Here is a 15,051-nt window from a genome sequence, read left to right on the forward strand (position 1 = left end):
TTAGAATAAATGATACCACACTAATAAAGGTTAAAATAACTAGAACTACTGAGCAAGAAAAACATTTGAGGGGAATAATAAACACAGTTCTATGCACGTGCATACACAACTCCCCCCCCCCCCCCAACCCCACCCAATCCCAAATGTCAAAGTTGATATATAATACACAGATGAACTTCTAGGCTCACTGGAAAAGAAAAAAAAGGGTTTAAAAATATATGTATTCTCAAAATGTATTTTGAAGCCAGGAAAACAGAGGCTTAATCTTTTAAGGAGTTGTACTCAGCACACAGAATATCAAAAAGAAACTAACGGTCCCTTCTGAATTATTTCGTAGTCTCAAAATTTAACATTTGAGACAAGTTTTCAACTGCCTTTAGACCTCTTCTGCAACCAGGCTCTTGTTTAATACAAAATAGGATGTCAGTTGATCAATATCCATTTGGCTTAAATTCATAAGTCCACAACCTCCCTTAAGTGGTAGAACAAACAGGTACAAAGCCTGAAAATTTATTGTTTCTTTTTAAACTGCAAATGATATTTGCAGATGCCAAAAGGCATTTTGAAATCACTCACCCTTACTTCAGTAAAAATGAAAAAGGGGGATGGGAGGAGGGAGAATCTCATGAGGCCTTGTATGTCAAGTTTTTGCCCAGAGCTAATTTTCATAGCTGTGTTATAAAACCCTGAAAATGGAGGTTTATAATGGAAATGCTGACAGACCCTTAACTATAGCAGCATGAATGGATATAATTAAAGAAAAGCTTTTGGCTACACCTAACTCCACAAATGAAAGCTGCCATTTTTATATTAACCTCAAATAACAGCAAGTGAGAACCAGAAATGGGATTCCAGAAAGGTAATGTGAAATGTTAAAGATGACTGCTAAAAACTGCTTGACATTCGAAGTTTTAAACATGGAGGCATTTAGTTAACATAACCAAGTCAGTATTTTCATAATGCTACTTAATCAGCAATAAAGAATGCTCTGGTGAGCCATCAGCTCCAGTTAGCAGAAAGTGGCATATGAAGTTATTATTTCTTAACAGCCTAGAGGGAGCCGCTTCTCCCTTTAATCAGTGATCTTCGTTCCTTCCTACCTATAATTTCTCTGTCATACAGTTATAAAACTATTACCCAGTTCAACATACACACTCACACATCCTGCACACACATTTATGCAAGGTCTGGTACCTTATTCCCACCTGAATTTGAAAACAGAAGAGATTGCTAAGGTAAAGTATTTCATTCTTTTTCTTGTCAGGGATGCAGCCAGGAATAAATATCATCAATCTATGTAACCCATCTTCCTTATCTAAACCAAAATTCAAAGAATTTAGCTCTGTTCTTAAAAGGGGAGTGGGGAGCCTATGCTTTAGTTTTTATCAACTATCAAAACATTTTTGAACCTTTTAATAATATTAAAAGTAATACTAATATTATAGCATACCTAGGAGGCTCCTATGAAAAGATCCTCAGAGAAGTTCCAGATTTTGGATTAAGAAAGTAGGAACAAACACATCTCTATGATCAAATATCTAAAGGACTTTTTCTTGTGTTTCCCCTCTCTGCCTCCCTTTCTTCTTTCTTTTTAAGTTAACAATCCTGAATGATCTCTGGGGTTCTTTCCCCAAAGATCTGAAACTAAAAGCCTGTCCATCTTCAGGGTATCTGCCTTGGAAGCTCTAAAACTGATGAAATAAAACAAAACCATCCAAGTCACAGTCCCTCTTATTATATACTTTAATCAGTCTCACTGAAGAACTGTGTGCAAATTACAATGCAAGCTTCAGAAAATTAAAAGATGGTAGTACCTACATGATGACAGCTTTAATGAAGATTCCCCACACTACTGCACTTTTTTTTTTAATATTTATTTTGAGAGAAAATGTGAGTGGGGGAGGGGCAAAGAGAGAGGGAGTGAGAGAATCTCAACCAGGCTCTGCACTGTCAGCATAGGACCCAATCCTACAAATTGTAAGATCATGACCTGAACCGAAATCAAGAATCAGACACTGAACTGATGAACTGACTGAGCCGCCCAGGAGCTGCATGCTCCACTCACTGTTACTCAAACACATTGACCTCATTCTTCTCTCTGCTAAAAATGCTCTACAATTATGGCAACAGAAGTGATATATGATTACACAGTCACTTACAGCAACTGTTTTTAATCATAGTTGAGCATTATAAAACAAAACTAAAAGTAGGTATGTGTGCAAGGAATTAACTGTTATCAACATAAATATATTTGTGTCTTTTTCATAGGTTAGTCCTACAGATCAACGGCCTTGGTTTAGATGATAGCAGCCTACAAACCCAAAGGAGATCTAGTTAAAAGAAACATAATATAAATGTACACTTGCTTTCACCTTATATAATCAATAATCTTCAACATGCACCCTCGATTCCTACCTTTGTACTTGACTAGTAATGCCCATGATTACCAGAGATGCATTACAGTTTATAAGATACTTGCAAGCAGAATTTTTCCAACATTTTGAAATAGTTTTGGCTTTAATACTAAAGGATTTTTACTAAATTGAATTTAAAGAGCAAAAATTTGTTTTTATTATAAGAAATGAAATTTAGATGGAATAATGTTGATAATAAATCAAAGATAAATTACTGCAAATAGGGGCGTCTGGGTGGCTCAGTCTGTTAGGTGTCTGACTTCAGCTCAGGTCATGTTCTCATGGTTCGTGGTTCGAGTCCCACATCGGGCTCTGTGCTGACAGCTCAGAGCCTGGGCCTGCTTCAGATTCTGTGTCTCCCTCTCTCTGGCCCTCCCCCACTCACACTCTGTCTCACTCTCTCAAAAATAAATAAACATTAAGAAAAATTTTTAATTACTGCAAATAAAACATGATTTACTTGTCTCCACACCTCTTTGTGATCATTTTTTCCATCTGATGACTCATTTAAAAAATATGTAACTTGTAAAAACATAAAAACAAACTGAACAAAAAGCACTATCCCTTTTTTTTAGTAGCAAAAATAACAGCTAAAAGCACTCATAAATATATATGAATAGGTAACACTTTAAGGTTTACAGTTTGCAAATCATTTAACTGCTTATAATTTATAAATATATATATAATGGTTTGGTTAGTTTCTGTTTAGTTATTTGTAAACTTTAACAACGGTAATGTAAGAAGGTAGCTGTGATTGGTTAGAGTCTGAGTGGTGATACTGAAACCTATTTTAGTAAGTCACAAAAAGTCCATGTTTCCATTTCTTCATCTATAAACAGGCAGGACAAGGTTGGCAAAGAAATAAATGAGTACAGTATTTGTATACTGTATGTCTTTCAAGAATACAAAAATTATTCTTGTGTTTCTAATTATCATTTTTAAAGAATAACCAAAAAAGTCCTAGGTAGGAGCTTAAAGACAAAAAGAAGTTAGTGAACAAAAAAGAAATAAAGAAGAAATTTCTTACTTTCTTACTTTTATTTACATTTTTAAAGCCTCTCCAATTTTTGAAATTAGTCCCATTCTCCGATTACCAAGTTTCCATTAACATTTTTACAAACTTCTGCATTTAATTTCTTATCTGAGAATGCATATTTTCTAAATATACTCCATATGCTAATCTAAAAATGAGAAAGGAGGCTTTCTCATATACTATTAGGGAGTGTAAAAGTTGGCACAAGTTTTTTTTTTTGTTTTCTTTTTTTTGGGGGGGGTAGAAAACCTGGTATCATCTATCTACATTTAAATGCGCATAGACCAATTCATTTTTAGAAATTAATCTATTCTTCCACAAGTACACAGAGAAGGCACATATAAAGATGTTAAATAAAACTGTTTAAAATAACAAAGTGGTAAACAATATAAATTGACATTATTATGGTATTCGTTAAACAAAGTTTGGTACAACCATATAATGAAACACTAAGTAGCCATTAAAAAGAATTAGATGGGTATCCATCTACTAACATGGAAAGCTGCCAAAGAAATATTAAGTGAAAGGCGAAAGATTTATTCGATCTGAAGAAAAAAAAAAAGAAATATTAAGTGAAAAAAGGCAGGTGCAGAACAAAGATCATCTGTTTTGTGTTTTTAGCCTATAAATGAGAAGAAAAAAATCTGGAAGATTCTATGAGAAACGATTTTACTTCTGTGGAGTAAAACGAAAGCAGTATTTAAGTGGATCTGAAAACATTGTTTTATATGGGTGATTGGTGTTATCAACAGAAAAATCTTATTTTAATCTCAGAATAAATTGTTTTACCTGGAAGTATTTCATGCAGTTGAGGTTAGAACTCTGCAGCAAAATAATTTAAAGAAGCTTACCTTTTTTTTTAATGGTACAGGGTGGTCAAACTCTTCTTAAGGGCACAAAATGCAAATGTTTCAGTAGAAGCCACCTTAGATTTGAGCTCATGATCTTGTTTAGACTATCTGAAACATTCCTTTGGATAATACTATTCCTTTAGCAAAGGTAAAAAGGGAAGGAGGGGCAAAGAAGCAGTTCGGGGACTGCACCAGAGCTGCTCGGAGTTTAGTTTTATGTGTTAGCACATAAACTTTCTTTTTAAAGAATTACTGTTCAAAGTAACAGTTTGGAAACTACTTATGCCAACATAGCAGTAAAACCAACTCTTCTCTCTCCATTTGGATTTCATGAGTGTATCGAAAGGAAAATTTTAATATAGAATCAACATAGATGATGACATAAATCAATAAATTAGAGTATTTACTGGAAAACGTACCTGATTCTGGCCAGAACAGCTTGTAGAAAGCTCAACACGATCCTAAGTTCAGATTCTTGACAAGCTCGCAGAAGCATACTGAATCCATCATTAAGCAGTTTTTCATGGGAAGGATGCAAGCAATGGCTAGTCTCAAACACTTCTTGAACACCATCAATATAGATGGAAAGAAGGGTCCAGAGAGTCTGTCTTTGTCCCATTTCATCATTCTTAGATACCAAGAATTCTTTTGCTTTCTCTCGAAAAGCACCTGAAAATTTCTCAGCCAAAACACCAATGTCCAGATTTTTCTGGATATACATCAAGAGGAAGGCCACTTGACCCTTCCAAATGAGAGGAGATGTTATAAAGGAAGGCTTGAGGAAATTCAGGAGGCCTAACACATGACCTGCTACATCTTCCACTTCTGCAACAGCTGCTAAGAGTAGAAAAAGGACGAAAAAGTTCTGAAGACCAACTTCAGTTAGTTCTTCCATTCTTTTTTGATGGAATTTAGAATATATTCTGCAAAACAAAACAAAAAAAATTACCTTAAAATTTTTCAAATAACAGCTTTTAAAATAACCTTTTAAAATAACAGCTCACTCAATACTCATGACAATCTCATTACTGTAAATTTAGCTAATTCTTCATTTTAATGTTGCCATTGTCACTTTTTCTACTTTGAAAATACTCACAGAATACTCATACCTTCAAATTTCTCAGTGAAGCAGCAATCATCTATGAGTGAATTAAAAGGATTCACTGGTCTTCCCCAAAGGACCGTATAAGTTCTTTTCATATAGTACATGGCTTTTCCTGTTATTTTAGTACTCTTAATCACCTTTCTTTTTTAATTTTTATTGACAAATAAGAAAGAATATATATCCCCTTTTTTTAAAGTTTATTTATTTTGGGAGAGGGAGAGGGAGAGGGAGAGGGAGAGGGAGGGAGTGAGGGAGAGAGAAAATCCCAGGCAGACTCCATACTATGAATGTACTGCCTGACACGGGCTCAAATCTACGAACCATGAGATCATGACCTGAGCTGAAACCAAGAGATGGACATGTAACTGACTGAGCCACCCAGACACCCCAAATATATACTCCTTTAAGTACAATTTGATGTGCTTTAAAGAAATCTTAATGGGGCAATTTTAAAACAATTTTCCTTAAACTCTTTCTCCCTGTACCCCTCACAAAGACCTGCTCTTGCCAGAATTATACCTAAGACAATTCAACGTGCTGGAAAAATTATTTTTACTTATTGATAAAGTAAAATGGTTAGTGTTTAAATGTGCAAGACTCCCCATTTAAAAATCTCTTGTGTTAATATAATTTACTAGTCGAAGTAAAGTATTACTTCATCAATTAAGGGATTAGGATAGGAACAATAGAACTGTTACTGAATAAATTCCAAATATTTGTTTTAAATAAAAGTTCTGAGTATTATGTCTTCCATAAAATGATTTAAGATTCAAAGATAAACTGGCAAACAGAAAAAAAAAAAAACTACTGTTTGAGCCACATAATTTTTGGAGGTTTAACAAAGAAGTTACCATTAAAAAAAAAGTATACACTAAAAAAATTCTACTGTATCACCATCATCTTGCAAGTCATATGTGGGAATCAAAAAGGAATTTCATTTAGTGGTTCCTGACAAATCCCTACCTAGAACATGAAGGAATTCTTACTCTGCAAGAGCTCCCATTATATAAGCTGAGCAAATGGTGGGGGGCAGTATATTTTACAAAGAGGGCTAGAAAAAGGGCTAACAGATAAAGAAAGTAGATTAAGGGAAGACAATAAAAATTCATATCTATTTAACAAGCAAAATTCTCAAAAACAAAAACCAGATAAATATGACTGAAAGTTTATTTTACCACACCAGAAATGAAAACTGGGCATTCTTCTCAAATGAGAACATTTGAGTTATTTGGTTCTATCTTCTGGTTAGTTTTCATTCAAGGAAGCAGGACTAATGGGACTGAATTCAAAGAATGCAGAGTTTTACAGACTGACTCTATTACCTGCCAGTGTATGATTTGGAAAGGTTTTCTATTTCTGTAATTTTGAATAAAATTTATGCACTGAATTATATAATAACATTACAATTAATTTTGGCAAAAGAAACAACAGTTCTCTAATATATTTAATATATGGAATTTCAATCTTTAGGACAGATGAGATAAACCAAAATTCTCCCCAAGTTCTAGATACTAGGTTTGTTCCTTACTATAGTAAATTGGCAGGATCAAAAGGCTGCATGTTTTGTTGTCCTGTATACACTAGGGAATACATTTTAAATGTATAAGCCATAAAGACTTCTAAGCACAAGTTAACTTAAAAAATACAAACAGTAACACTTCTTCAGAGTGAACGTTCATGACAAAGAAATATATGGCACATACCTTCCTTTGACTTGTTTCCAAGGATGAGGGCCATTGTTCTTCATTGCTTTCTTAACAACTTTTGCCAAAATGCAAAGGAAAATGGTGTAACTACTGCTGGATTTATACAGGCCATTATCTTGTTTATCACAACAGCAAGTCTTCACCATTTCTAGCATAGACAAGGGTGACTTAATAATATGTGTAAGGCCTTTCAAAGGAAGCCAAGAGATGCTAAAAGAACTATTCTAAAAGCAAAAAAGAAAAAAAGAAAAGAATGTAAGTATTAAATCCAAGTAAACAAAAATGGAAATCCCAATTAGCTCACTAAAAGTTTGACTTGCCTTGATCACATAAATTACAAGCAGTACTACACATCCTGCCAAAATAAAAATTCCACAAAAGCAGAGACACCAAGGGCTGTTCAAATTCCTAAAACATCTCCAATATGTCTTTTTAACAGTTGGTCTGTCCAAATTAGGAAACATACAAGATCCATCCATTGCATTTGGTTGCTTTGCTTCTTTAATCTCTTATGTAAGTTTCCCAGAGTTTATGTCATGCCATTTATTTTTGTATTAGGTCATTTATTGTGTAGAATTTTCTCCAATCTGGATTTAGCTGCTAGTATCTCCCTAGTGTCATGTAATGTACTCTTTTATCCCCTATTTGTTCTGAAAATCGGTAGCTGTATCGAGAGGATTGATCAGATTCATGCAGGTTGAGTCTTTTGGTAAGAATATTCCATTGGTAGTACTGGGCACTTCATGTTGCAATTAGGAAAAGAGACACATTAAATTGTGTCATTCCTTTTGTGACGTTAAGATTGAGGGTCTTATCAACCTGATCTGTTAATCTGAGTGATCCCCAAGATTCTCACTGAACAATTTTAGCAGCCATTAATGATCACTGCCCAGAAGCCTTACTTCATCAGATGTACAAAATAGTGATTTTCTAATTCTATCATTACTTCTTAATTAGCTTATTAGAAATTTGGTTATTTTAGTTTATATTCTCATTTATAGTTTTCAGAATAATGAGGGTTTGTTTTTTTTTAATTAATGTTTATTTATTCTTGAGAGAGAGAGAGAGCCCGCGCGCAAATGAGTGCATAAGTGGGGGAGGGGCAGAGAGGGAGAGAGACACAGAATCCAAAGCAGGCTTCAGGCTCTGAGCTGTCAGCACAGAGCCCGATGCAGGGCTCAAACTGGCAAGCTGTGAGATCATGACCTGAGCCGAAGTCAGATGCTTAACCAACTGAGCCACCCAGGCACCCCTGTATTTGATAAGTTTCAATCCACAGCAATCGTTATTCTTTCTTATGCTCAAATTTACCCAGCATTGGAGCAATGGGACCTCCTTTTGACATGACTCCATCTTACTTTGATATTTCCTAGCTTTCAGATATGATAAGACACTGTGGACTCATACAGATGTTGTCTCAGAACTAGAATGGGTCATTTTTCCAATCAGCCTGAAATTATGCTTCAGAGAAAGGTGTTTTTCTTATTTTTAATAAGCTCCATTATGTATAAACCCAAACTAGTAATTTACTTGTAAACCTCCCATTTCCATTTTCTATCTCGTTTGAAGGGTTCACTATTTACTCAGGAACTCAAATACTCCAAATCTTCTCTTTTTCCACACATAACAGGTAACTAAACCCTATAAACCTACCTTTATAATTTTTATTTTTCAAACATATCCTCTCCTTTCTAAATCCATTGCCCCTATTTTACTCACTCACTGCATTATTAGCATTTATTATTACATCGGACTATTAATATAACACCCAATTTATTTATAGCATTTTCAGAAAACTCTCTCACACACGTACCCAATATGTCACATCCTTGGTTTTCTATGTCTCTGGAATAAATCATAACTCAACCTGCACATTATCTTCAACCCTACATAATCTAGTCACTGACTACCCTATGTTCCTTATCTGCTGTTTCTTCCCATAGTCATATCAGACCTATCCAAAACTATTTAACACGGTAGGAAAAGACCAAGTTTTTTATGTGTTCATACATTTGTTCATTACGTTCCTTTCACCTGAACACTCCATTTCTTCTATGCCTGGAAAATTCTACTCATTCTCCAGTTAAAAAACTACAACCTCATAAAGCCTTTCACAAGTCTATACACTGGGTCAGATACTCTGTCCTTGGACATTCCACAGTACTGTAACTTCTTCCCCACAATGTCCACTAACCTATAAGCAACTCAAATGCCAAGACTATGTCTTATTCAGAATAGCATTAACTGTTCAATGTGTTGCTAGTAATCAGTAATTGTTAGAAAACATTTATAAATGAGGATTAAAAAGAAATATCTTTCTGGTGCAATTTCGGTTCCTTTGCTTACTCTCACTCTTTAGAGAAAAGAGACAAAATGTTCCATTCCCTTATGTCAATGCTCTATAAACAATGCTTATGAAAGGTAAAACAATATTTTTGAACTACTCTAATCTACTTGGAAAAATTAATTTTTTAAGAAAAATCTGTAACTTTTCATAATTAAACCATAAAAATATTCCTCAAATATGTACAAATTCTTCAAATTCCTGGAACACATTCATATTTTATTAACTCACCAGGTTCTTACTATAATATTCCCATAGAATGGTGACAATTACAATGTTTGGCTCCCAGAAATCACAAAGCGTCAAACAACAGTGCAGATGCATTCGTAATTGTTCTTCTGGTATACCATCCTAAAAAATAAAATGAAATTGTGGGAAAGTAAATGGGCTCTGGTAACATGAATATTATTGCTTGATACGCACTGGATAACCTGCTTTTATTTATTTATTTATTTATTTATTTATTTATTTATTTATTTATTTATTTTTTACTATTTATTTTTGAGAGAGAGACAGAGCATGAGTGGCAGAGGGGCAGAGAGAGAGGGAGACAGATTCTGAAGGAGGCTCCAGGCTCTGAGCTGTCAGCACAGAGTCCAATGAGGGGCTTGAACCCATGAACAGTGAGATCATGACCTGAGCAGAAGTCAGACACTCAACTGACTGAGCTACCCACGCACCCCTGGATAACCGGCTTTTAAAAAGAATATGAATACATATCACCAAATCATACCCACTCTCATCTTCAGACCAGAGGTCTAAATCAGGATAGGCTATACTTCTAAAAATTTGCTTTATGTATTCAGATAATAGAAATTACATAACTCAAAGTGACTTTTAACACAATTACTTAAAAATTAAAGGTGTTTGTGATGGAGTGATTATAATAAGGGGGTATATATAATCTGAATTGCTTAAGGAGGAAAGTTTGGACATGGAGGAAGACAGAAAATGGAAAAGATCCAAGAGTGGTGAGCAGAATGAAAATGAAAAGAAAAATGAAAAAATGTAAAGCATAACCCTGGAAAATGGGTGAAATAAGTAAAAGAATCTCTGCTTAGATGTGAGGATATTAAGAAACTTACAGGACAGGGTGATTACATGCATTAATGTTGGGGTTGCTAATAAAAGTAACATATAGGTATAAAAAAAGTGATCTTAGTGCTAAAACATTCAAAGAATAAAGGGAACCAAACATGAGCAGATTTTTTTGGTAAGGCATTAACTCTTAATTAGTAATCCTTTAGAATACACTCAAGCTTCAAGTCCTCCAGGAAACTTACTAACTTCCATACTAACAGTGATCCTTCTTTATGCTCCACAACCTCCTATGCACACCTGCATCATAGCACTTACCTTCTTAAATTTACGTTTGTCTGCTTTCAAGTGTCTGTGAACTCTCTGAGAATTAGGATAATTTCCCTTGGGTCTAGCACACTGCCTGGTTTGCCAAACAAACTCCATAAATATTTCATGAATAAAACTGAGATCTAGGTTCTTGTGCCTCTTTTTACCAAGTAGCTGTATGGCTTAGGGAAAGAAACTTAGCTTCTCTAATAGACAACTAAGCTCATTTAAACAAAGAAGGGAAGTTTCTGTCCATCATTAATATTCTTTTGATTTTATTATGAAAATATTAAGCAAGACCTAGGCTCATTCCTGTGGCATACTACTCAGATAAATTAAAGCATACTAAATTCAATATACTTCAAGGATTTATGACTCCAAAACCAATTATAAATATCATTCTATGCCTCTTTCCAAAAACAGAAGGGAAAAGAAATGAACATTTAATGCACACTGGATTTGATCAAGATTGCTCTTGGTGACCAGACCAAGATTTGAATAAAATTTGTGAGGCCAGAACCCATGTTCTTTACACTGTGCCCAACCAAGAAGAAATTAAATATGGTGTATTCTGAGAGATATTTTTTTATTTTTTTAAAAGAATGGAGATAAATTTCCCTTCTTTTCCCTGCTAGTGGCTACAGATTATAATGAAAAAGAAAATACCATTTTCTCCAGTTTTGGCAGGATTGGGTAATCAGTCAGTTGAGTAGGACTTAAAAATTTTGTTTAGCTTATAATTAATTACAGCTAGTATTTGTTATAAAATACATTTTCATTTCCTGTATATTCATTTGTTTTGAGCTATTTACCCTTAGTTTAAAAAAAATGTTTTTTAATGTTTATTTATTTTTGAGAGAAACAAGAGATGAGGGAGGGGCAGAGAGAGAGGCAGACAGATTCTGAAGCAGGCTCCAGGCTCTGAGGTGTCAGCACAGAACCCAATACAGGGCTCGAACCCACAGATCATGAGATCATGACCTGAAGTCGGATGTTTAACGGGATGCTTAACCTGAGCCACCCAGGCACTCCTCCCTTAGTTTTTTCTTAAAAATTCCCTTCAAAAATGTGAGTGTGCATGCACATCAGCTGAATTAAGAAGAAAGGATTTGCCTAACTTCAAGTCCAGATAATCAAAGAGATATAAATACAAAATAGGAGAAAAGAGCAAAGAGATATCTTAGCTGAAATTCATAACGAGAAAACAGAAGATGAAATACAGTGAAGAGTACTGGAAAACTCCTGTGTATATTAATTTCTTCCTACCTTACATTTTCCATCACACACTTACTGGAAAGGAAAAAAAAAAGAAAACACAAACAAAAATATGGAAATTTGAGATGCTTTCCACAAGTATCATCAAAATAGATCTAGAAACCAAGAACGATTAAACACATAGCAGCAAAAAAGTTTTAAAATAGAAATGGCAAAAATAGTTTTATTCAGAATCCAACCAAGTCAAATGCTTTGAGAGAGCACACTGTGAGTAAAACATGTAAGAAGACTCAAATCCCAGCTCTGCCACTTCTTAGTTACCTATATGAACATGGACAAACTCCTTAACCCTATCAGGCCCTGCCATAAACATTAAGTGGAAGAATGTACATTAAGTGCTAAGTACAGTGCTTGCATAGGGATGGCTGTCACTGTATTGTCTGCAAGAGAGATATATTTTTTTAGGCCAAACTATGATCAAATAATAAATGCAACAGGATCTCAGTATCGTACCTTACACTGATATATTTCATTTCTGTGAGTGCTAAGGTCGAACTCTACCTAAACCAAGAGGTTTGAATAATTACATCTAAATCCATGTCCTCTGAATAAAGAGTTTTAAACAAACCAGGTCTTTGGGCCTCTTTTCTACACAGGCTTACACCTGCCTGTTTGAATCCCAGAGGCTATGCTACTCAGCTTCTGCATTTCTCACAAGACCTATGGATGCTCTGTAGGTCTCTTCTCTGTTGTGTGAGTATGTATGAACTATTCAATGAGAAGGCTACCCCAGAATATTCCATAGTGTCTGCTTTTGATCTCCTGATTCCATAGTGCCTGCTTTAGTCCTTTTATTTTTTATAACTTTTTTTTTTTTTAACTTTTATGTATTATTTTTGAGATAGAACACACAAGACGGCAAAGGCGGGGGAGGGAGAGAGGGAGAGAGAGAGAGAAGGAGACGCAAGCGTGCTCGCGCGTGCACACACACACACACAGAATCTGAAGCAAACTCCAGGCTCTGAGCTGTCAGGACAGAGCCCGATGTGGGGCTTGAACCCACAAACCAGGAGATCATGACATGAGCCGAAGTCGGAAGCTTAACCGACTGAACCACCCAGGTGCCCCTCTGCTTTAGTCCTTTTATAAAGAATGTCTTCCCATCTTTATTTTGAACTATCAAATTTAGGCATCTTAAATTTGGGTATATACCATACATGATATTCTTCTACTGCACTAAAAATGAAAACAATTATCTTTTATAGCCAGCATACATGAAAAGATGCTCAATATCACTGATCATTAGGGAAATGCAAATCAGAACTACAATGAAGTATCACCTCACACCTGTCAGAATGGCTAAAACCAACAACACAAGCAACAATAAGTGTTGGTGAGGATATAGAGTAAAAGGAACCCTCTTACACCATTGGTGGGAATGTAATCTGGTGCAGCCACTCTGTAAAACAGTATGGAGGCTCCTTAAAAATTTAAATACAGAATCACCATATGATCTAGTAACTGAGCTACTCGGTATTTACCCAAAGAATATGAAAATACTTATTTGAAAGGATATATGCAGCCCTATGTTTGTAGCAGCATTATTTACAACAGCCAAATTACATACACAGTCCAAGTGTCCATCGATAGCTGAATAAAGATACACACACACACACACGCACACTGGAATACTACTCAGCCACAAGAAAAGAATGAAATCTTGCTATTTGCAATACATGGATGGAGCTAGAGAGTATAATTACAAGCAAAATAAGCCAGTCAGAGAGAGAGAGAAATACCATAGGATTTCACTCATATATGAAATTTAAAAAACAGAACAAACAAGGAGAAAAAAAAGACAAGCCAAAAACCAGACTTTAACTATAGAGAACAAATAGTTGGTTACCAGAGGGCAGGTGAATGGGTGGATGGTAAAATAGGTAAAGGGGATTAAGAGTACACTTACCATGATGAGCTTATCAGTAATATATGGAATTGGTGAATCACTATATTGTACATCTGAAACTAATATAACACTATTTTAACTATACTGGAATTAAAAAAAAAATTTACTCTTGGGGCACTTGGGTGGCTCAGTCAGTTAAGCACCTGACTCTTGGCTTTGGTTTGGGTCATGATCTCATGGTTCATGAGTTCCAGCCCCGTGTCAGGCTCCAAGCTGGCAGTGTGGAGCCTGCTTGGGATTCTCTCTCTGTGCCTCTCTCTCTCTCCCTCTCTCAAAATAAGTAAACGTTTAAAAAAAAAAAAATTACTCTTAGTTTGTTTTTTTTTTTAATATAAAAATGGCAATTTAACAATTGAAGGCTCATTTTTTAACGAATAACCTAACTAGAAGAAGTCATCAGAAGAATAAAATTTATTTGCAACCTAAATAATAACCTAATAATAAATATTAGTCTATTTAATCCTAAAATAACTTTTAGGATTAAAGAAAGTTGAAATTCAATATCCCAGTCAAGATCCTTCTGTCCAAGAAACATAATGATTTTGAATTAGTTACTAGGGGGCGCCTGGGTGGTTCACTCGATTAAGTGTCCAACTTTGGCTCAGGTCATGATCTCGCGGTTTGTGAGTTCAAGCCCCGCACTGGGCTCTGTGCTGACAGCTCAGAGCCTAGAGCCTGCTTCAGATTCTGTGTATGTCTCTCTCTCTCTGCCCCTCCCCTGCTCGTACTCTGTCTCTGTCTCTCTTAAAAATAAACATTAAAAAAATTACAAATAAATGAATAGAAATAAATTAACTATTAGAAGATTACTGCCCCATATAAGTGAGATCTAATTACATTCTGAGTTGTTTTTAGCCTTGGACTCTTCAGGTTCCTTAGCAAATAAAAATATTAGACTTGTTTTGGATATCTTTTTATACCCTTCAATAAACTTTAGTAGAAAATTGTCTCTAGGATGTCAAAAAATGAGGCTTTAAAAAACAGGTAGTATAAAACTCAAAATCTTCCTCTTCATTTGAATACAATAATGCCGTTTTAAAGGTAGAACAAATGTTTACTGTCAGCATACA

At 35.0% G+C, this 15,051-nt stretch overlaps 1 protein-coding gene across 1 annotated transcript in view; it reads right to left on the minus strand.

The window, feature by feature from the left end:
• MMS22L (MMS22 like, DNA repair protein) overlaps positions 1–15,051 on the minus strand; it is a 125,943-nt gene that overhangs the window by 77,813 nt on the left and 33,079 nt on the right. Inside the window, exons 12-14 of the mRNA XM_040474213.1 lie at positions 9,685–9,804; positions 7,107–7,333; positions 4,718–5,221 (exon numbers count right to left, since the gene is read on the minus strand). Of these exons, the coding sequence (XP_040330147.1) occupies positions 4,718–5,221; positions 7,107–7,333; positions 9,685–9,804 (851 nt within the window). The remainder of the gene's footprint in view (positions 1–4,717; positions 5,222–7,106; positions 7,334–9,684; positions 9,805–15,051) is intronic.

This window comes from Herpailurus yagouaroundi, unplaced genomic scaffold (genome assembly GCF_014898765.1).
Source record: "Herpailurus yagouaroundi ecotype Mexico unplaced genomic scaffold, PumYag 139, whole genome shotgun sequence".
NCBI lineage: Eukaryota > Metazoa > Chordata > Mammalia > Carnivora > Felidae > Herpailurus > Herpailurus yagouaroundi.